Here is a 22,817-nt window from a genome sequence, read left to right on the forward strand (position 1 = left end):
GAACTCAGGACGGTCGAAAACCTTAGAAGGAGCATAAAAGGAAAAATGGCACTATTCACATGTACGGTACTATTCACGTATACGGTACTGTATACGTTACTGTTTACAGCACTGTTCACATAGACGGACCAATGATGTGGCATTGACCGATGATGTGGCATTGACTGATGAGGTGTCACGATCCTGTTGGACTAAAATTCTTATGTACTGTTGATGGTGACGTGGCAGCATATCAGTGGACGAAAAATCTCGCGTACGGTGCATGCATCACACAGGATTATTTTCAACCAAACCGCGTTACTGTTCATCCGGGTCAAACCGTGTTACTGTTCATCCGCGTGGTCAAACCGTGGACTGTTGACTGATGACGTGGCGCAATCCTGAGCGTCCAAACTGTTTTTAATCCGATGGCCATAATTTACGTCATGTATCTATAAAAAGGGGGCCTCCCCCCCCTAATTTGATATCTCTGAATCCATTTTTGGGATCCATTTTCTGTAACTCCCTCTCCATCTTGTATTTTCTTCGTATTTTAATAAATTCTCATTTTGCCCCTAGTTCAATTATGAGTAGCTAATTTTCTTTCAAGCTTGGGTTGAAGGTGAAGTCTCAACATGTGTCATGGGCTTAATTTGGTAAATTTATTTTCTCTTCCCCTCTAGTTTTTGTAGATGTTTTGAATTCTCGTCGACAAATAATAATAATCTTGTCTAGATACCGCCTTGGTTACACCAGCTCTCTAGTATAAGGTTATTATTATTTGGCACGATAAGCCCTTAGCACCATATTGATTAGAGCGTGGTTCATAAGGTGTGGATTCCCCCCTCATGATTTAATTGGCATTAATAAGGATTATTTAGCCCATGATGCATGTTGATACGGATCCAGATACCAAAGTACGTCATTTTAATAGAATTCTCTTCAATTTATTCTCGTCATTTCAATTCCAACTTTAGAATTTATTCTCGCCATTTTAATTTAAGTTTTAGCATATTCCAAATCATTTCCACCACAAATCCAATCACCCATTTACAAAATTAATTCTACATACAATTAAAATCCACCTCCTCGTAGGATCGACACTCGTCACCATTAGTCTATACTACAATAGATTCATGCGCTTGCGAGTACATTAAAATTTGCACAACACCATTCTGCCAAATTCAGTAAATCTACCTCCAATTATTGGAAAAGTCTTTTTTTTTTTTGAGAAAATGACATAGAGACCCTCAATGTTTGAATAAGGGACACAAAACCCCCTAATGTTTCAAAAAAGACACTCATACTCTCATTGGTTAACAGAAACTATTTCTTTTAATAGAAATTATAATTTTAAAGTGCAATTACCATTATACCCTTATATTATATTAAAAAATAATTGTTCATTGTCTAATTTATTCCTATATTATTAATAAAATTACGAATATACCTTCATTACCCAATTTTTCCATTTAATTTTTGTCAAATTTTCTCTTCAAACTAAATAAATTTATTTTTACATCAGGATCAGGATCAGGATCTGATTCATCAAATTTTTTATGGCAGGCTTTTTTTCTTCAACAAAGAAAAGAAAATGTAATTTTGGCAAGAAAATTGCAGTTTACATTTTGAAACAATGTAGTCCCCGACGTCCAAGTACAGCACAAATACAAATACCGCCCTGGATAGCGAGGGGAACAAATTTTTGGGCTCCATTGAGTGATGATATTGCCTCACAAATAGTAAGTAAGAAACAATAACGAAAATCAAATTATTTGAAGCCCTTTGAACTGATGAAATAATCTCCATACACAAACAAAACTAACAGACATAAACTAAGCACAAATAACCAAACGCGAGCAGTTCCAGCAGCCAAACGCGAGATTCTACAAGCAAGAGCAGCAACCAAACGCGAGCACAAGCAGCAGCCAAACGCGAGCAGTTCCAGCAGCCAAACGCGAGATTCCACAAGCAAGAGCAGCAGCCAAACGCGAGCACAAGCATCAGCCAAACGCGAGCAGTTCTAGCAGCCAAACGCGAGCAGTTCCAGCAGCTTCCTCGATCACGAGCAGTTTCGGCAACCAGACGCGGTCTCGATCGACGCACGAGCAGAAGTTCCAGCAGCTTCTGGTAGCGCGAGCAGTTCCAGCAACTTCCGGCAGCCCCAACAGTTTTCGGCAAGGCAAACCGTGAGTGTGTGTGTTAAAGGATTTGTCTGGAAGCAGTGTGTGTGTGGTTTGTTTGTGCGTGTCATGTGTGTGTGGGTTTTTAGTCAATTCACTTGTTATTAATCTGCAATTACGGTATTAACCTTGTAATGATTTAACGAAACGATTTCTGTTAAACAATGGGGGTCTCAGTGTCTTTTTTAAAACATTAAGGAGTTTTGTGTCCCTTATTTAAACGTTGGGGGTCTCAGTGTCCTTTTTCCTTTTTTTTTTAATCCACATTTGGTCAGTTTTTGTCGTACTTTTTTTTAAATAAAATATTTCAATAAACAAAGAGAGCAAGTCTTTTTACGATAAATAAATCCAAGTACTATAATCAATATATACCATCAGAATTCATCAAAGCTAACTTAGATAGCCAATTGGCTGCCTCATTGCCAAGATCCTGAGATGTGGTGAAATAGGGAGATTACCAATTTACTCCCTATTATAATCAATATATACCATTCACACTCTTACTATTTTTATAATAGCCAATAACCCCCCTGACAATATAAGTTTATAATATTACTCTTATTTTCAAATACACTTTTATTCATATTTATTTTAGATTAAATAAATCATATGAATGGAAATTAAAATAAAAAAATTAAGTATTAAAAGCAAGAAATATATGTTTTGATGGGAAAAAATTAATAATAAAATATTTTCTTGTACTTTTTACTTTTAATTTTAAAATATTATAAAATATTTATTATAAGAAAATGTTTACAAAATAAAAAAGTACAAAAAAATTATTGTTAATTTTTTCACTTCAAAACATATATTTCTTGTTTTTAATACTTAATTTTTCATTTTAATTTCCATTCATGTGGATTTATTTAATCTACAATAAATATAAATAAAAGTGTATTTGAAAATAAGGACAATATTGTAAACTTATGCTATTAGAGGGGTTATTGGCTACTATAAACAATATGGGTAAATGTTATATATTGATTACAGTAGGAGGAAAATTGGCAATCTCCTGGCGAAATATAAAATCATTCCCAACAGAATTTGAACTCCCTAATTCCGAAACAATTAATCCTGAGAATGCTTCTGTAAATAACTTTTTGTTATTCAATTCCTCCCAATCTACAGTAATTCCAATTCAGCAAAATTAAGTACTTAAAATGATTATAGAGCACATGACAATCAAAATTCAGGACTCTAATATGACCAGAGACCAGTAGTCGTTAGTGTTAAAGGAGAGAACGCTGATATTTCCCCCAAATTTTCTGTGATAACACTCAAGTTTTAAATATGCCCCCATTATAATTTCTTAAAATGTGTTATTTTGTTAATAAACCCCATTGAAGGTCAAAATTACCATTGTATAAATTGATCTCTCAATTCTTGTGCTTGTAATTTTTTTTTTAAATGAACAAAAAAATTGTCTTTGATCATTAGACATAGTCGTTTGTCTCTCAAAATCTACAATTTACAGAATAGCAATACCTCCTCCGAAAACTTATTAAGCGTTACATTGCTTAAAAACTAATTTGTTCTATATTTTTTTTGCCATTTTTTTCTTTTATTAGCAATGCCTCTTTTTACTTTTTTAATTCTGTCTTGTCCAATTCTTCTTAATTATCTATAATAGAATGTTATCGTGCATCAAGGTTCGATAAAAGAGACAAAATATACTATGAAAATGGGATACATGGCTTTCATATGTCTTTACAACATTCAAAATATGATTTGGATTTTGATTTTTCTCTCTTCATGCATTGAAAAATAACCTTAATCAAAACCCTACAAGCTTAGAGCTACATTAAGTAATAACAAATCAAACCCTAAAAAATTTAACTTAATCCAAACATTTTAAACGTTCGAAATACTAATTTAGGCCTAGAGGTTGGGCAATGTAGCTACAAAAGTGTTTGGTAAATATCAACTACTGTGAATTAGAAGTTAAGTTTATTTGATCCGACAATTGTATGATGAAAAATATATAATATCTTTATTATTTTGTCAAAATTATTTTTCATTATTACAACTTTTTTTCCACTGCTATAGCTTAAAAAATTACAACATCTTAATACTAAAGAGAGAATTAGTCTAATTAACCTTTTTTTATATAACCAAAGAACAAAATTTTGAATAGATAATCTTATCTAGTTAAATCCAAATCCAGTTCGTGGCTTCTTAATTTGTGGCTTTGTGCCCTTTGTGGATGAGTTTAGCTGGAAACAAAATGAACTCTTTTTTTTAATTATTTAACTATTATTGATACGTGGCTTCTTATAATTGGTTCACTAAACTTGAAGCATGGGAAGTCCGAGCTAGACGTGCTGCTAATGGAGATTCTAGTTCCAATGATCCAAAAAAATCTTCTCAGGGATATGGCTGGACAACAATGCCAATTCTTGGAGACACAAAGCTTGAAGTTGCCTTTTCTGGTGGCTAAGGCAAGCAAGTGGATATCAAATCAGAAACCCGACAGTACATCTCCGAAAGTCTTACCTCCTTGGATGATCAAAAAAGAAATGAACCTTACAATGGAACAATGTGGAGAGGTTAAGCAGGAGTCAAATGCTGAAGATGATAAAACAAGTTTACGAAATGAGTATATTAAGGAGTATAATGCTGCTCTTACGAAGAAACAACAAGAATTAGAAGAAGCTGCTAAGAATCAACAGGAACCTGTGCTTGATGGTCTTTTTGGTGTATCTTCTAATCGCCAAGTGGGCATGAAGTGAAAACGGAAAGAGGACGGAGAAGGAGATGATATCGATTGGGAGGAGGCTTGATATAGAAAGGTCTCAAAAGAGTTTAGGATTTTTTTATTTTAGGAATTTTGAGTATTTAAAATATTATTAATGAAATGTCTGAAAGTTTATGATAATAAAAGTAGTTATATTAGTAGCTACTAAATCCTAATCCTTCTCCAATAAGAGAGACAATGTAAATCCATAAATTAGCTTAACAATATAGTAAATATAACATTGACTCTAATGTTATCGTGTTACGTTGCTCAGAAATGGTGGAAAATATTTCCATTAGCATGCTCAATTAGCATTGGTTGGGTTAAATTTTAAGGCTGCTATGAAACAGTGAAAATTGCTTCCGTACCCTCAATGCGATGATGAAAAATACTTGGTAATTACTGATTACTTAATTGACTCAGGTGACAATAATTACTAGCAAAATTTGAGTTGATATACCATTTAGGTATATGGTTACAAGTTTGATTCAACAAGGATGAAGTGGACACAAGTTAAAAGTTTAAATAACAAGTTATTGTTCTTGGTGGTTGTACGTTGTCATTACTACTTCAAGTAAAAGATGAGATGAAGATGAAAATTGTGCGAGTGAATTCAAGTACACCATACATCATTACTGGGGATACTTCCTCAAATATGGATAGGGTGATAATCTACTCTCGCAGATTTCACCTCAATTTTATGATTGGAGTTTTCACCAGGACCCGGAAAATTCTGTATTCATCCTCCTTCACCAATGGATTTTGATTCATTGGGTTATTATATGAACAAAAACTTAATTGAACTCTTGCAGTTTGATTTTGCTGGTACTAGGGTTTTTTAAGGTGTGGCCATGTGACGAGAGTAGCGCTTGGTATCACTTTTGCCTTTAAAGAGTAAGTATATAAGAAGATAAAACTTCAATTGCACGGTTTTATATGTATATATGTAAATTACGTGGGATTCAATTATTTGGTATTGTTTTTCAGGCCATTTCGAAACAGGTTGTTCAACTTACAACATATACTAGAATCCTCATTATATTACATGTATAACTTGCTCCGAAATAAGAAAATTATAATTGCCGATTCACAACGCATATAACTTGGAAGTATTGATGTTAGTTTTTATTTTCTAGAAATTCCTTCAACGGTGGCATTCCCTCTTTGTCTGGTTATATGAACGAATAGGGAAGTCAGGGCTTTCTCTAATAGTCAATAGACTAGTAAAATTCCTGATCACTTAATGATCGTTTGCCTTAATTTTGAGTTATTTTTATTATCAAACAACAACATGCAAGGTCATGTACTCTCTAGAAATTTTACCTTGAGAAGCTTGCCGTGCTTAAAAATTAGATGACATTCTCTTTACTGGAGAAATTGTAGAAAAACTTTTCTAATTACTCCGTTTGAAGAAGATTTTATCTCAGTGATAATGATATCTCAGGTAAGATTGATTTCAACAAATGTATATAATTTATGGTAATTTTGTAAGAGGGTGCCTTAAGTTGTTCAAGTCTAGCTGGTTGTGATCTATCTACCCTCAGCGAATTGCTGTTGAATGTGGCTCGTAGATTTATGAAAGTTTTTAAACCACGTAAAAGATACAAGCGTGCTTTATTTTCTGCAATTTATTACTTTCGGTAAAATTAATTAGTTTAATTTATTTAAGTGCTGTGTAGAGAATAAGATTGTTAAATTCATCATTGGCAATACAAATCGTTAATGTCTGCAAATAGCTCTGTTACGTGTACTTAGATGACCCCAATGATACAGCATCCATGTTGGAAGTTTACTGAGTGCTCAGAAATGAAAGAAAATATTATATGATCGCTAAGAAGCCTGCAATCAGCTGGAAATAGGCTGATGAAGAATAGAGAAACAAATATTTACCTTATCAAAAAACAATGGTCAGTTGATGATGTGACATAAGAACGGGCTAGCCGGATGAATTTATAGGCTTTTGAGATGACCAACGTGTTGACCCTTAATTATTATGGAAGCTCAATTCCTTTAATGACTTGACTGCTTACAAGATCAGTAAAACAGTTAATTATCAATCTATATCATGGCGTCTTAAAATTTTGAGTTTGAAGTTCATGCCATGAAAGCTGATCTCTATCGACTTGGGTTACAAATGGACTTGTGGTGATAATTGAAGCAGTGAAGATTTGGCAGTAGTAAATTGTTAAGCAGACAAACAAGTTCCCATTAGTGTTTTTGTATTTATTATTATTTTTTTAACGACACACCTGGAAAAGAATTTTATATCTTGTTTATAAATGGAGTTGCTTATGAATAGGTAAATTAAGTTATTTTTTATATTAAATGGAGTGTTAAAAGAAATTACAAATTTTTTGAATATTTAAATGAATGTTTAAAGAAAAGGGTTTTTAAGAGGACTTTTAGGGATTACTAGTAGCGACACTCTAAAATTAATGTTTTATGCTAAAATCAATTCAAAATTGAGTGATAGGCCATCACCCATCACATCTCCTCAGTGATGACCCATTACCTAGATTGAGTGTTAGGCCATCGCTCAGCCACCACCTAGACCCAAAAAAATAATGATAAATTTTGGTTTAACGGAATTTCAAGTCAAATATTATTTTTCTTCAATAAAATATAAAATGTGTGGAATTTATAATTAATTTTTGACCGTTTCGACCAAAAGAAAAAAAGAAAAGCCAAGGATTCGTATTCGAATTTTATTAGAGTATATCAATACTTTGATAATTTATTCATGGCATAAGACACGCAACTTTTCATAAAGCGTGATTTTAAAAATTTTATATCAACAATAAATTTTAATTTTTTTCCTTCATAAATTGACATACTTTTAATTGCCCTCAAACTATTAAAAGTATCAATGCATCCCCATTTATCATTCTAAAGATTTGGGAAATTGAGGGTTGCATTGACCAAATTCTTCATCAAACTTTTGATTTCAAAGTTTTTATTTTCTTAATGATAAATGGGGGTGGCTTAATGTTTTCAAGAGTTTAAAGAGTAAATTGAGTTATGTCATTTTATGAAGGGGTAAACTGAAATTAATTCATAGAATAATGACATATTTATAGAAGAATTTATGATTTCTTAATATGTTATCAAAAGTGTATTTGATTAAATCTCAGTTGCCTAGATATGGTTTGAAAAAATAATGCACTGATTCAATTGATAACTTACATATATTATCGATTATTAATGAATTTTTGGACTTGTTACGATATATTAGCATGCGCTTTTGAACCCTGAAACAATGACAAATATGAAAAGGAATTAATTTGAAAGCATGATTCAAGTGCAGAAGAAAGGTAGAATTGTGGAAACTTATAGTAAAACGACAAATATGGAAAGAAATGAAGAAAATTAACATTGCATAAAAGACCGAGCCTAGCCTGGTTATATAAATTGTTAGATGTGTTGGTGATAAATAGGACAGAGCTCTCTCTAATTTAGGTAAAACCCAAGCATCTTCTAAAAATTATTTTAAAAAAAAAAAATTGGTGAGGTGAATAATTCCTCCAAGTGAAAGAATTATAAGATAATCTCAATTTATCGAAGAGTCATACTCCAAGCACTAATGTAATCCTAATTTATTAGAATATCAATTTTATGACTCGTAAAATTATTTATATCAGTCAACATAATACTAGGATCTTGCATTGATTAACTCTATAATGGCAGGACCAAAATATTGTAACATAGAATTTAGAAGAAAATTTATTCCATACTGCATAAGCGTGACTTCAACCCTTATCCACAAAAATGAGTATATCTCTCATTATAGCTACAGCAAATTATGATTGGCAATTAATTTTTTAATATCCTGGTTCATTGAGGATTATCATAATGCAACTTTTCCACATGCTCCAATCCTTGGTATTTGTTTAAGTAAATTAAAGTTTCCTTATCAGTTTCGGAATAGAATTTCTATTTTCATACAAATAAACATTTAAGTTTTCCTCTTTTGTTTTGGATTGTGCCCCACTATAAATACAGTGCCTTTATTTTCATTCTAACTCGCATCATATCATCAGATTGCTTAATTCATACAAATAAACCTTAAGTTTTCCTCTTTTGTTTTGGATTGCGCCCCACTATAAATACAGTGCCTTTATTTTCATTCTAACTCGCATCATATCATCAGATTGCTTAATTCAGACACAGTATTGTTGAAACAATCATCAAGCAAGAAAGCAAGCAATGGCATCATCAGCATCAGAAAAAATTGCAATGGCAGCCATGGAAGAGGGTGACCTAATACTAGATTCCAGCGCAGAAGTGACACTAGACTCACAGGAATGTTTCTGGCACGATAAACACCGGCCAAGAAAACCAAAGTATCTGAATCATGTACGCACTGGATATGAATGGAACAAATACAATCGAACTCACTACGACCGTGAAAACCCTCCTCCAAAAAACGGTACAAGGATACAAATTCAACATCTTTTACCCAGACTTTAGTCTCAAGACGAAAGCACCTACTTACAGTTTCGAGGAGGACACTGAGAGCACTGGCAGCCAGACTTGCATCATAAGGTTCCATGCAGGACCTCCTTACGAAGACATAGCGTTCGGAATTGTTAACAGAGAATGGGAGTATAGTTCTAAGCAAGGATTCAAGTGCACTTTTGAACGAGGGATGCTGCAGTTACACTTTAACTTCAAGAGACTCCGATATCGCCGATGATCGGTATGTGTCCTCCTGCTAGTACAGAAATCAACATATGCAATAAGAATCAGCCAAGGAACATGCATATCCAAACGCAATACCAATATTAGTATGGTACTTGATATTGTTTAATCTTTTTACTTTCATACTTCAATATATATTCATCCCTTCATGAAACACAGGAGAAAATAGCTCTTGAAAAAGCACAACATGGTGTACATAGCTAATAATTTTTTTAAAAAAAATAAATATTGAAATTTTTTTCTTTTATTTCCACACACTTTTGATAAAAAGCATCACTTTTGATACTTAACAAATCACTGCATCATTGCCTCTTAACCTTTCGCCATTGAGCATGAATTGTCGGAGTCCTATCTAAACAAATATCCAGGCGAGGAACTCAGGGCAATTATGATGGTTGCAACATGCAGCTGTGGTAGTGATGGGTGTGACAAAATTTTGACATTGGTAGTTCTTCTTCAACCTCTCTGTATACAAATATCAACACGGAGTTTACAAATACTGCGCTTTTATTCCACCCCTTAAGCTAACTTTTAACTCAATCTCAGTAGTTTAACTAGCAGCAGCAGCCCGCATGGCAAAAACTAATTTTATTACACCATAACAATATTAATAAGAATCATTGCAAGTAAAATTTAGACCAGTTGTACTTGAACAACAAACAAGAGCCTGGAAATCTGATACTGCTGACAAATAGTCGTCATGTCTTCAAACCAGACACAACAGTTCACCGAGTTACTAATCAAATTACGCTGCTCATTGGTCACCATTTCAGAAGCGTAACCACCATTATTATTTTCCTAGCCAGGGTGGCTTTAAGTATAGGCGAACAAGGCGATTGCCTAAGGCCCTATATTTTTTGAAGGCCTCATTTTTTTTTAGTATTTCTTAATAGTTCTTTAATTAATAAATATCCTTTTTTTTAATTATGTATTGTAGACAAGCCAATTAGACATCTTTATAATTAACAATTATACCACAACTAAGAATTTTTTTTTTTTTTTATAGAAAATCAATATTTGGTAACCTTAATGTTCAAGAGATAATTAATAAAATTGTTTAGCTATTAGTTCATTCATTATTAGTTTTTTCAAAAAAAATTAATTTTTTACCTTCTAAGTTTCCTAAAAAAATTAAATTCTTTGACTTTTAATATTCCTTTTAATTACAATTAAAACCTTGTAATATAATATAAAAATCAATAAATAAATAGATTTCTTGCTCTTTTTTTTTTACAAAGAGAATTATTACATTCATTAATTCATGTAAAAAATAAAAAAATTAGTTTCTTAAAATATAAAGTGCATATCTATTATTTCATAATCAATTCATTATCTCAACTTTCGGCTATTCTAAATATTCTATTTGAAAATAATATTATTTTTATTTATTTGTTTGTTTATTTTTGTAATAATTTTAATGGAAGTAAAAAAGATATCTTCTTAGTTATTTTTTTAGGTTTGGTTTTTGAAAATTTTTAAGATATTTTTTATTACTATTAAAATTCAAAAGTTAAAAGCCGAATGATTTTTTTAGTCTTTTATATTTCTTTAAGTATTAAAATTGTAAAATAAAAAAAGTCCCACAAAAAAATTTTACCCAAGGCCTCGTATACTTTAAAGCCGGCCTTGTTCCCAGCGTCATACAGCCATGAGCAGGAAGACAAGAAAAGAAAAAGTTAAGAAAACGGGGAGGAGAGAAATAGAATCAAGATTTGCTGCCAACAATTTAGATCATTTAAATTCTTGCCTTCTGGCCCATTTTTTGAATTAAAACAGAGAGAAGGTAAGACACGGATTTACAGGTTTGTCCCTAACAGCTTACGTTAGTCAATCTCATACTTTCTTCTTCATTTAACTGTGCCTTAATGCCGTGAGTACTTCTAGCCAAAGCATACACACTATATCTCCACCAAAATTAATACTAACCTCTGCAACCAGTAGGCACATTTCTTGACGACAAAACTATCACCCACTTATGCACGACAGGAGGGGCAAATAAATGAATAATGGAACTTGAAACACACATAATTATCAGTTTATAGGCAAATAGATGCAAACTCCTCACTATGAAACCAAAGAAGAAAATTGTAGCAAACTTGTACATGAAATCAACAACTACGATACAAAGTCCCTGTTTTCAACAATTTTTTTTTTATAGAGAATATAACAAAGTACTAGATGCAACAGTAAGGCACCCTCACCAGACAGGCTGATGGTGCAGCAAACATTTATAAAAGTCATATTACCAACTAGAAAGATTGAGCACCTTAAATTAATTTTTGTGCTTTCCTTCACTTTGGGAATAGTGAAGGTTACATCTTTAGCTTGATCTTGAGCTCTTCTTACATTGGCACAACACAATCCAAATCATACACCCTCACGTACAGCAGCAAAAAAAAAAAATGTAACGTAGGCAAGTCCAAGATGGTCACTTGCAAGACTAGGTCAGTAAGAACTTTCAATTCAAATCCCCTTTATACAGGAATACTTACAAGGAACTTTAATCAATGCCAGCCCATTTCCTAAATGCCTGAACGTTCACAAGCCTCTTGCTTTGAGCCTCGGTTCTGGCATTTGATACTTTTAACCTTCTATAGAGATGCTTATGATGCTTTAAGAACTCACTTTTATACATCAACTTATCTACATACATATTCTGCTTTTTCATGTAGCCAATGACCTCCATCACTCTCTCAAAGTAACCACCTTGAAGAAAGTTCAGTAGTAAGGTCTCGTATAGGTCCCTGCTAACTGCCAAAACTCCACTCTCAATGTTCCTCTTAATATCTCCCCACAAGATTGTAATATCACGATACATTTCTAAAGAAGAATATCCATATACCAAATAATAAAAAGTTTCAACTGTCGGTCGGATTTTCATCTCTTGCATTCTCCGATATATCTTCAAAGCATCCCCAATCATTTTTCCCTTGCAAAAAAAGTAAATAGAAGAATTTAATTTGTATATCATAGAAAGCGCTGCCTCCTCTCTCATCTCCTGAATCAAGGACTCGGCTAAATCTGATTTATCCATCAAAGATGATGTGTCTGTAAATGAAGCACTTTTATCTTCTACTTCAGAAAATCTTTCTGAGACAATCATCTCACAAGACAAATTCTGAACCAAACAACTCTTCCTCATCTGTTTTAATAGTGCCTCAGCCTCTCTAAACATCTTTACTTTGTAATAAGCTGTCAGAAGCGACTTATATGTAGTAGAATCCATGGGATGCCCAGCAAATTCCATGTCATCCAAAATGTCATGAGCAGCCTCCAAAAAACCTAATTGGATTAATGCATCAATCACATCAGAACACAAAGTGGATTCTCCAAATGAATGATGCTCCTTTTTAATGCTAAGTAACAGCCCTGAGAGCTCAGAATTTTTGCCATGTTTTTTGTATCCATTAATGAGTTTTGCCATAGCCCTGTTACTATGAAGAAGTTTACCATTTCTGAAGAGGACAAGCTCTTGCTTACCTTCCATCTTGAGGATAGAATCCTTCTCCAGCAGCTCTGGCATAATCTGTAACTTCAATCCGCACCTGAGATTAGGAGATCCTATTGAAATAAGGTAAGGCTTTTGTGCATCTTGCCTAAGTTTTGGATTAGGAAGAGGCTCCCGATATCTATTCATGTCCAATATAAGCTCACCAGCAGCATCAATGTCGTCGAACTTAAAATGCAAGCTTAACAAACTTTCATAGAACTGCTGGTAATGATGAGCAAAAGGGGTCGATAATTGATCAATGTAACATTTAAATTTTTTCAGCTCATCCCTCTGGCAATTCATTTCATGAATCTGCGCAAGAATAATGATTGAGTGGGCATCAGCAACAACACCAGTTTGTGACATAAGTTCCATAATATGTTGGCCTTTAAGAGATGATCCAAATCTCACACAAGCATGAAGCACAAGGTTAAAGATCATTGTATCAGGTTTGATCAGCTCAGCACCATTACTTTTCTCAGCAGATAGATGTAGGAAAACATCACATAACTGAATCAAGAAATTAGATGCAAGACATGTCCCAATTTCTGTCTTCACCATATGCACAAAAACCAACGACAGCAAATCACTGCGAGGTAGATTCTCTCTCCCAAGCATCAGTCTAAGTATCATTGAAGCAGGAACAGGCATTTGAGCTCTTGCTAAAGACAGGGACAGCTTAGCAAGGAGATCAAGCTGAAGTAAATCTGCTTTTCCTTTTTGGATTTTTAAAACTAAATCACATGCTTTCTGTAGCCAGTGAGGCTCAGCCGAATAACACAAATCAATAATGAACCTATTCACAACATGACGCTCAGGGATACCATGCAATCTTTGAAAATCATTAAAAGTTTCCCATGCTTCACCCGCTTGATGATTTTTTGATGCAGATTCAAGCTTTCTCAGAAGAACTTCACGAGAAGAACCTTCCCAAGATAATTTTTCCTGCTGAACACTACTAGAACAAAAGCACTGAAGATTCAACAGATGACTATAGGCACATAACACATATGATACTCGAAACTTTCCAAAACTATTGCTAACAAACACAGTTTTCCGAGCAGCTGAAGTCACAAAGAATCGCAAAGGATAGCTGCTCTTAAGAAAGCAGCCACGCACTAATATCTTTCTAGTCAATGTTAGTGCCATTATGCCAAAACAAACTCACATTGGACTAATCTATAGTATTTCCAAGACCAGAAAGCCAAGCACCAAAACTTTATTCACCAATATCTTCATCAAACAAACATATCCAGGATAGAAACTTATGCTCAGTAAATAGAAGCCTCCTAAAACTCTGAATTTCTGATATCTTCAACAAATCATCTGTTACGAAGAAATTATCTGAATGAGGCACAACATATTGCTAACGCAACCAATAATACGAATCAAAGCCACTAATAGTCTTTTTCGGAGTTCTTTTGTGACTCTTAAAAGTCCTCTCCATTTTCTATTATCGGCTCAAAAAAAGAAAAAACACTATATAAACAAAAAATTGTTGGGAGTGAATTTTAGACAAGCACTTGAAAGGAGCTTCTTAGTAAATGCTTTCTCTGTCCAAAAAGCTATTGCTTTGCTAGCTTTTAGAAAAGCACTTAACTATACCCCTTCAGCTTTTAAGTTCTTAACTATACCCAATCGCTAAAAGCACTTCATAAAACAAAAATGAAAAACCCAGATGATATATCATAATTGCTTTCAGTAAAAATTTAATAGAACATTAAGAACTTTGTGATTCAAACAGAGTAAAATCTTACATGATCAGAAAGTGCTCACCAAATTGTGTATATGTGAAAGCGAAGATTTCTTCTCTGTCTTTCAAAATGGAGGGGGTAAAATCCTGGAAGTTGAAAATGGAGAAGCGTTTAAAAGATGCAATTAAAGAATGAAGTAGGTAAAATAACATATAAGTCCTTAAGGTTTTATAATTCCTTACACAGCTTTCCATTTGTTTCAATAAGATGTCACATACCCCTATTGAAATGACTGAACTGCTATTTATTCAATTTCGTTTTTCTTGAATGAATAAAACTGTTCCAGTTTTATTCTTCTGTCATATAAATTATAAGTGAAGAGCTGAGAAAATGCTGCGAAGACAATAAATTTTTGTCTTTTTTTTTTCAGAATAAATTTAAATTAATCTCACACAGCCAATCAAATAAAATTAATTAAAAATCATTTTGTTGGACTTTTATGATTAAAAAAATTTAGTAGTGTGTTATTAGATAAATATTGTGATAAATTAATATTCTAATATTTGAAAAAAAAATTGATTTCAAGTAATTTTATTTAAAAGGATTTAATGATGAAATTTAGTGAAAGTAAATTAAGATTAAAAATCTGTTAAAAATTACAATTAATATGTTGAGAGATAAAAACGGCTCCATCATTTGAGGCATTTTTCTTTTTCAGGGAAAAAATATATAATGACTTACAAATTTGTATCACACAAAGTTAGCTTTTTAAACCAAATTGTAGGCTATAATGATGCTTGTTGTGTGCATTTTGTTACAAGTAAGGCTTCATAAAAGGTATTGTTGATATTATGGTTTTATCAAATAATTTCTTAGTATCAATTTTTGGAATTCCTTTATAAAATATTTTAATATTTGTATTAGGATTGGCAATGGACAGGATGAGCTTAAATTTACCGATCTTGATTATGTCCTAATTGATTATTTGGATTAAAAAAAAGTCCCGAATAATAAATTGAAACAAAAATGCGACTTAATCATGTCCCCATCTAGATCCTGAATTGTTTCAGATGATATGAATTTTCTATCATATGCTATAAATTCTATCATGAACAACATATTATATGCCTATAATGAACATGTCATATATATTATTTATCATGACAACTTATCATACATATACAACCGACACATTAGATTTATATAATTTATTAAACCGACTTGTCATACATTTCTAAAACCCTAATTTCAAGACATTTATACTTCCAATTGAGATTTTCAAATGTCTAGAATCTTGTTGGAACAATGAATCAAGACAAATTTGAATCTCAAATCCCGATCTAAATAATAAATTGAAATAAAATTCTTTGTACCTGTTAGCCTATATGGCTATAAAATGTTGATTTTGATAATAAGTTAATAACAAATCACATGTTTTTGATAAATAATGAATTACACTTTATAATCTTATAAAACAAGAAAATGAGTATGTTTGAAACAAAAATGTATTTCTAGAATTAACCGGATAACTAGATAAAATAAACGATAACTCAGTTAAGAGACAGTAACTTTCTGGAATCAAAACGGATAACCATATTCAGAAGCAGCAAATCGGTTATCAAAGAGATGCTCTCTTGAATCAAAACGGCTAACCAGATTCAGAAGCAGCAAATCGATTATCAGGCAAAATCTCTCTCAAATAAAAATGGCTAACTGGATAATGAGAAGCAACAAACCGGTTATGCAGAAATTCAAATTTTTTACTATAACGGTAACATCAAGCAGCAAACTGGTTAGCATAAACGGCAAGCTGATTAGCACTAGAAAGTCAATAACGGTTAGTTTTCTGCTCCAACTTTAAAATGACTTAATCAAATTCAAATGAGAATTCAACAACTACTGTTATCATTGAGCATTCATCTACAATCTAAGTTTAAAATTTGTGTATTCATTTAATTCATTCACACATTGGGCTTTCATTTGTAATCAAACACATTGTGTAAGGAAAATTTATTTGTATCCTTTTTGTAAAATCAAGGTGTTGGGATACACTTAGATTAAGAAATTAGAGATAATCTTTTTATGTAAAAGTCCATTGACACATTAAAAGTCATTTGTAAGCATTGTTGAAGCCTTGAAAGCTTACTTAGTTGAAGCCTTGAAAACTCACTTAGTGAAACACTCAAGCCTAATAAGTTCAGAAGCGTGGATGTAAACACAGTTAACCGAACCAGCTCTCTCTTACCCTATCTTTTTATTTTTCATTACACATTATTTTATTTCCTTTAAATTTAGTTACTTTGTTTAAATTGCATTAAGTTTTAATTACTTAAATTTTTAAAATCCTAATTCAACATCTCCTCTTAGGTTGCGGATTTTGTTTCCAATGGACTGTGATCCAAATGCCGACGGGGATTCGGGAAATTCTAGCAATCTTAACTTATATACACATTGAACGAAAAGCAACCAATTCTAGCTTCTAAAATTTTCTCAAGGCAACAAATAAGTTATTCCCTCAATAATGTTGTTATTTTTGTATTACCTTCAAAAAATTTACACAAAAGAAAATGACATTAATCTATAACACCCAAAAAAAATAAAATAAGAAAGCCCAAATGCTACGTTCCTTTTGCTTCAGCTTATATAGGCCATGCTTCAACCACTAAGTGTCAGGTAATTAAAACGTATTGCTGAATGGCATGAACCATAGGTACGACACGCTTCAACGGGTTGTACGTTGTTTCCAAAATGGCATTAAAAGAAAAAAAAAAGCAACAGCAAGGTACAGCCTAAACTTGCCTACCGGCGGCATCAGCAATAAACGGCAAGTACGGAGTCTTTCCCAACAAAGAAGAAACAAAACCATAAACAAAACAAAAACAAGTAAAAATAAAAATCGCATTATGCCCCCAAATCATCAACTTGAACCCGATGCCGGCCCGACCCGGGTTAAAAATCCGGGTCAAGAGCGAGGGCACCACCAAAAGAACGTCCAAAGCGAGCGCCTGCATCGTATTAAACCTCACGTAGTGGCTGAGACTAGGGTTTCTGACGACGCCCAGATAGAACGCGAAGAAAGCGACGAAGCTGGCGAAAGGGACGGATCTATAGAGGGACAATAAGGGGAGTACCGGGTCGAAGAGGAGACCCAGATTGGGGAATTGCATGAAGAGGTAGCGGCCGTACTGGAGGGAGTTGAAGAAGGGGAGAGTGTAGGCGGCGGCAGAGATTATGCGGTCGGTTGCCGGAGTCGTCGAGTTTTTGGCGGCAGTGATGGCGGTTTTGGGTATAGGGTTTGGGAACGTGGCTGTTGATCTGAAGAGGGAAGGCAGACGTGGGGTGAATTTAGAGGTTAAGGGTTTTGGAGTAGAGTGCAAAGAGAGACAGAGACTGAGAGGAGAAGCCATGGCGAGTTTGACGAATTAGGGTTCAAGTGCATTGGGGGTTTTAGTGAGGCAACGGAGTGGCAATACTATTTATTTGGTGTAGGGGCAACCTGTATTTTAATGAAATCACAAATACACATATAATTTGTAATTCTCTTACACGGATCCCTGCCATATATAATAATGCGGATGCGGTTTTTCACGAATTAGTGGATTGTTACAAGTTAGAACTAGGGGTGGGCGCGGTTCGGTTCGGTTCGGTTTGATTTTTTACTAAATTTTTCATAATCGTTCGATTACGATTATTTTAAAATCATAATCGCGATTAATCAAATTACCGAAATAATCAAATACTCGATTAATTGAAATAATTCGATTCGGTTCGGTTCGATTATTTCGATTATGGGCCTATTAGGCTTATTTTGGGTTTTTTTAAATTTAAAACCTTAAATTAATAAATCTACCACAAACATAAAAAGTTAACAAACAACAAACAAAAAAAATTTAATCTAATTCACTCAAAATAATCATCAAATTTATTGATCAAGGAAAAATTTAGTTGTTAATTATCATGGATTAAATTTAGCCAAACAATTGTTTCACAACAACTATCTACAATTAACTTAACTAAAGAATAGATAATTATAAAACTTAATTTGTTATTTATCATATATTGGATTAAATCAACATAATTGAGTGAGTTTTGAACAACTAAAAACTGTCGACAATTTAGAGATTGCATGTAGATGGAAAGTAGCTCATTTGTTTTTCTAATCTAACAGAATTAACGTTGTCAACCACTTAAATATTCTGGACCTTGTCACAGAAGACAATAACCCATCAACAAGAGTCCAAATAAGGCATTCCATTCTTTCCAATGACGATCTTCCAAATCGAGTTAGATGGCAAATAAAAGAGCGCTGGGGTCAATCAAGATTACGATGAGGTGTTACTGAGGAATTGAAAGAAGAAAAAAATGAGAGGCCTGAAATCGCCAGCCTCACATTATTTTTGTGTATTCTTGCATACAAGAAAAATTAAAAGGCTCTTCCCTTCCCACTCTCAAATCTCACCTTATTTTATGTGTGGAAAACAATTAAAATCCCTTCCCACTCTCACACAATCACTTTAATTATGGTTGCACCGAAGAAAATCTCACCTTTTCATGCCAGCAGCAACTCAAGTTCTCCGCAAAAATAGCTCAAGCTCAAGCAGCTCAAGTTACCAGCAGCACCTCACAACAGCAGTCATGGCAGCAGGGGAGCACCGTGACAGCAGCAACAGTTGATAGTAGGTGACAGCGGTAGGTGACAGTGGCAGCGGGGACGAGAGTCGGCGATGAGCAGCAGTGGCAAATCAGATTCGTGAAGGATGAGCAGCAGCAGCAGCGGGGACGAGATTCCAAGGATGAGCAGCAGCAGCAGCAGGGACGACACTTTTGAAGAGTGAAGCTGTGAAGTCTGTGAAGATCAGAATGTGTTAGATTAGGGATTTTGTAAAAATTAATTTGCGTTCGGTTTTTTCGTGTGGTCGGTTCGGTTTTTCGGTTTTTTTTTTTAAAACCAAAAACCGAACCGACTGATTTTACTACTTATGCTAAATTACTATTTCGGTTTTTTGAATGTAAAAAAACCGCAAAAAAACCGAACCGAACCGAACGGTTCGGTTCGGTTTTTAATTAATCAGCTTTTTTTGCCCACCCATAGTTAGAACTTATTATCTTTATGTTTAGCATATTATCTTTGAAGTTTGAACTATATTGATGGCAAATTCAAAATTTAGTTTTAAAAAAAAAAATTTGAAGTGGATTCTTTTTTTAATACTACGTTATAATATTTTTGTAGTACGAGACAAATACTAATAAATCTTTTATATATATATATATATGTATATAGAAAGAGAGAATCATTTTCTTATGCGAGTCTTTTTTTTTTTCATACGGACACACTATTAACTTGTGTAGTTTAATAAAGTTAGTGTGGACATATTATTATTAAACCAAATCTCTTTATAATGTATTAAAAACTAATTATATTAAACAATGACTTAATAGCATGTTGGCATTAGGAGAAAAATGAGGTGCTCGCACTTAAGAATTTATATATATATAAACACGCACACAATCAGTCTCCCACTGTGTTGAAATATGTATCTTTTGTATTTTGGTAACATTCTCACTAGAATAAAGTAAAGATGTACTCATTGGAGAAGAACTCTCTCTCTCTCTCTCTATATATATATGACTAATTTTCCAATGACGAGATCATCATTATAATAAAGTGAGGATTTCTCTAAGGTACCAACAAACGAAAATTTTAATACAATAATGGACAAAAAAATTTAGTCTCTAGTTACCTGCCTAAATTTACATTCTTAACTGGCCTGTATATCCAACATAATGGGTTAGCCTATCTCACATCACTTTTTTGGTAAAAACATGTGTAGCTTTACTTTTAGCATGTCCTATATAGGATGCTCTATCTAGGGGTGGCAATATGGGTCAGGATTCGTTTATTCGATTCGATTAGATTCGAATTAAATGGGTTTGGGTTTGAAAAAATTGATTCGTTTAATAAATGGATGAATTCGATTCGATTCGTTAATTAAACAAATTGAATGCGGGTTTGAAAATTTTGATTCGTTTATTCGTTTAGAATTCGTTTAATAAATGGGTCATAAACGAATCGAATACGGGTCAATTCGTTTAAAATTTGTTTATTATTCTTTTAATTAAATTACTTTTTTATCCTTAAATTTATTTAAAAGCTTTTTAAAATTTTAAGGTTAATATTGTAATTTTAAGCCTAATATATAAAGTCAAATACCCTAATTTCACAGTTCACACTTTGTCTCTCTTTCCCTTGTCTCTTAGCAACTCAAAAGTCAAAATCGTGAGTAGATCTAATCACCAAACACCACTCACCAGCCACTGCTCTACTACGTTTTGCCATCTCTTTGAATCTTTCCCTTTAATTCCATCTCTTAGCAACTAGCGGCTAGTAAATCACCGACAACCATCTCAACAATTTCTCAACCGGCAACAGCAACCATCTTGCGTAAATCACAGACTCACAGTAAGCTCCAAATCCTTTTCTTTTATTATTATTTTTTAATTTTTGCATCCAGGCTCAAGTCCAGCAAGTGCTAACTACTACTTATTGGCATGGGTTTGTCTTTATTAGACTTTTTCCTTGATTTATTAGTCTTAGATTTGTTTAGATTCTAATTACCAGCAAGTGCTAACTAGTAACTACTACGTATTGGCATGGGTTTGTCTTTATTATACTTTTTCCTTGATTTATTAGTCTTAGATTTGTTTAGATTCTAATTATACTCATGTGGCTTTGGCTTTCTTTTATTCTTGTACTCTCTGTTTCTTTTCTTTTGAAATAATTTTTTTTGATTAATCAGGGCCCTTAAATAATTTAGAATTATTTTATTTTTAAGAGAATGGACACAAGCCAAAGTAATTCAACATACACAATTAACGATTCTAGTGTTGGAGATGATGATGTAAATGACATAATCGAATTGGAAGAAGAGATTGAAAAAGGTTTAAGGCCAGTCGAACAAAAGGCACCACGGCAAAGGAAACTAACTTCACAAGTTTGGTCGTTGTTCCGTAAGGTTTTGGGAGATAAGTATCCGGACAAGCCGAGAGCAGTGTGTAAAAAATGCAGCATTGAGTACGTGGCTGTGCGCAATTCTGGTACAGGTAATCTAAGAAGACATTATGAAACTTGTGCAAAATTTAAAAAGCGTGATCCTGTACAAATGATGTTAGATCGTAGTGATGGACTGTCAACTCGTGTTCCCAAGTTTGAAGCTCATGTGTTTCGTGAATTATTATCTTGTGCCATTATTATGCATGATTTGCCATTTCAATTTGTTGAATATGAGGGAATTAGAAGAATTTGGAATTATTTGTGTGATGAAGTGCCCAACATCTGTAGGAACACTGCGAAAGCCGATGTGTTAAAAATGCATAATAGGGAAAAGATAAAAATTAGAAGCATGTTAGAAGAAGCTCCTAGTAGAATATGTCTTACTACTGATTTATGGACTTCTATAACTACAGATGGTTATTTGTGTCTCACTGCACATTTCATTGATAAGGGATGGAATTTACAGAAAAAAGTGCTGAATTTTTGTGAAATGCCAACTCCACACACTGGGGTTGCTTTGGCTGAAAAAATATTGTCATTGTTGTGTGAATGGGGTATTGAGAAAAGGATTTTTTCATTGACTGTAGACAATGCTTCAAGTAATGATGTTTGTGTTGTAATGTTAAAAAGTCAATTGAGATTAAGGAATGCTTTGGTGTGTGATGGAGATTTCTTTCATATTCGATGTTGTGCTCATATTATTAATTTAATTGTTCAACACGGATTGAAAGAAATTGAGAAAGAAATAAAAAAAGCCCGTGAGAGTGTGAAATATGTCAAAGGGTCACAAGTGAGAAAAAGAAAATTTTTAGAGTGTGTTAAGCAAGTATCTCTAGATGACAAGAAAGGATTAAGACAAGATGTTCCTACAAGATGTTCCTACAAGATGGAATTCAACTTTTCTCATGCTTGATAGTGTTCTGTATTACAAAAATGCTTTCCGTCATTTACATTTGAGTGATTCTAATTACAAGAATTGTCCTTCTGA

The 22,817-nt window shown here is 33.3% G+C and overlaps 2 protein-coding genes and 1 non-coding gene across 4 annotated transcripts; all 3 read right to left on the reverse strand.

The window, feature by feature from the left end:
• Positions 1-1,613: 1,613 nt before the first annotated feature.
• On the reverse strand, positions 1,614-1,764 carry LOC112097533. The gene has a single exon (XR_002905065.1). It is a non-coding gene; the product is annotated as a small nucleolar RNA snoR136 (small nucleolar RNA).
• Positions 1,765-11,730: 9,966 nt separating this feature from the next.
• LOC18039523 (pentatricopeptide repeat-containing protein At4g17616) lies at positions 11,731-14,909 on the reverse strand. Of its 2 annotated transcripts, XM_024181521.1 has the most exons (3): positions 14,842-14,909; positions 13,075-14,410; positions 11,731-12,876 (listed from the first exon to the last, which is right to left on the reverse strand). In XM_024181521.1, exons 2-3 carry the CDS (start codon positions 14,231-14,233, stop codon positions 12,095-12,097), a joined length of 1,941 nt encoding a protein of 646 aa, XP_024037289.1. In that variant the 5' UTR covers positions 14,234-14,410; positions 14,842-14,909; the 3' UTR covers positions 11,731-12,094. The 2 variants fall into 2 exon arrangements, with proteins under 2 accessions (XP_024037289.1, XP_006428630.1); XM_006428567.2 differs by having other exon boundaries at positions 11,731-14,410.
• Positions 14,910-17,363: 2,454 nt separating this feature from the next.
• Positions 17,364-18,276, reverse strand: LOC18039959 (protein TIC 20-II, chloroplastic). Its single transcript, XM_006428568.2, has one exon. It carries the CDS (start codon positions 18,183-18,185, stop codon positions 17,568-17,570), a length of 618 nt encoding a protein of 205 aa, XP_006428631.1. The 5' UTR covers positions 18,186-18,276; the 3' UTR covers positions 17,364-17,567.
• Positions 18,277-22,817: the final 4,541 nt, after the last annotated feature.

Source organism: Citrus clementina, unplaced genomic scaffold (genome assembly GCF_000493195.1).
Source record: "Citrus clementina cultivar Clemenules unplaced genomic scaffold, Citrus_clementina_v1.0 scaffold_6, whole genome shotgun sequence".
In the NCBI taxonomy this organism is placed as follows: Eukaryota; Viridiplantae; Streptophyta; class Magnoliopsida; order Sapindales; family Rutaceae; genus Citrus; species Citrus x clementina.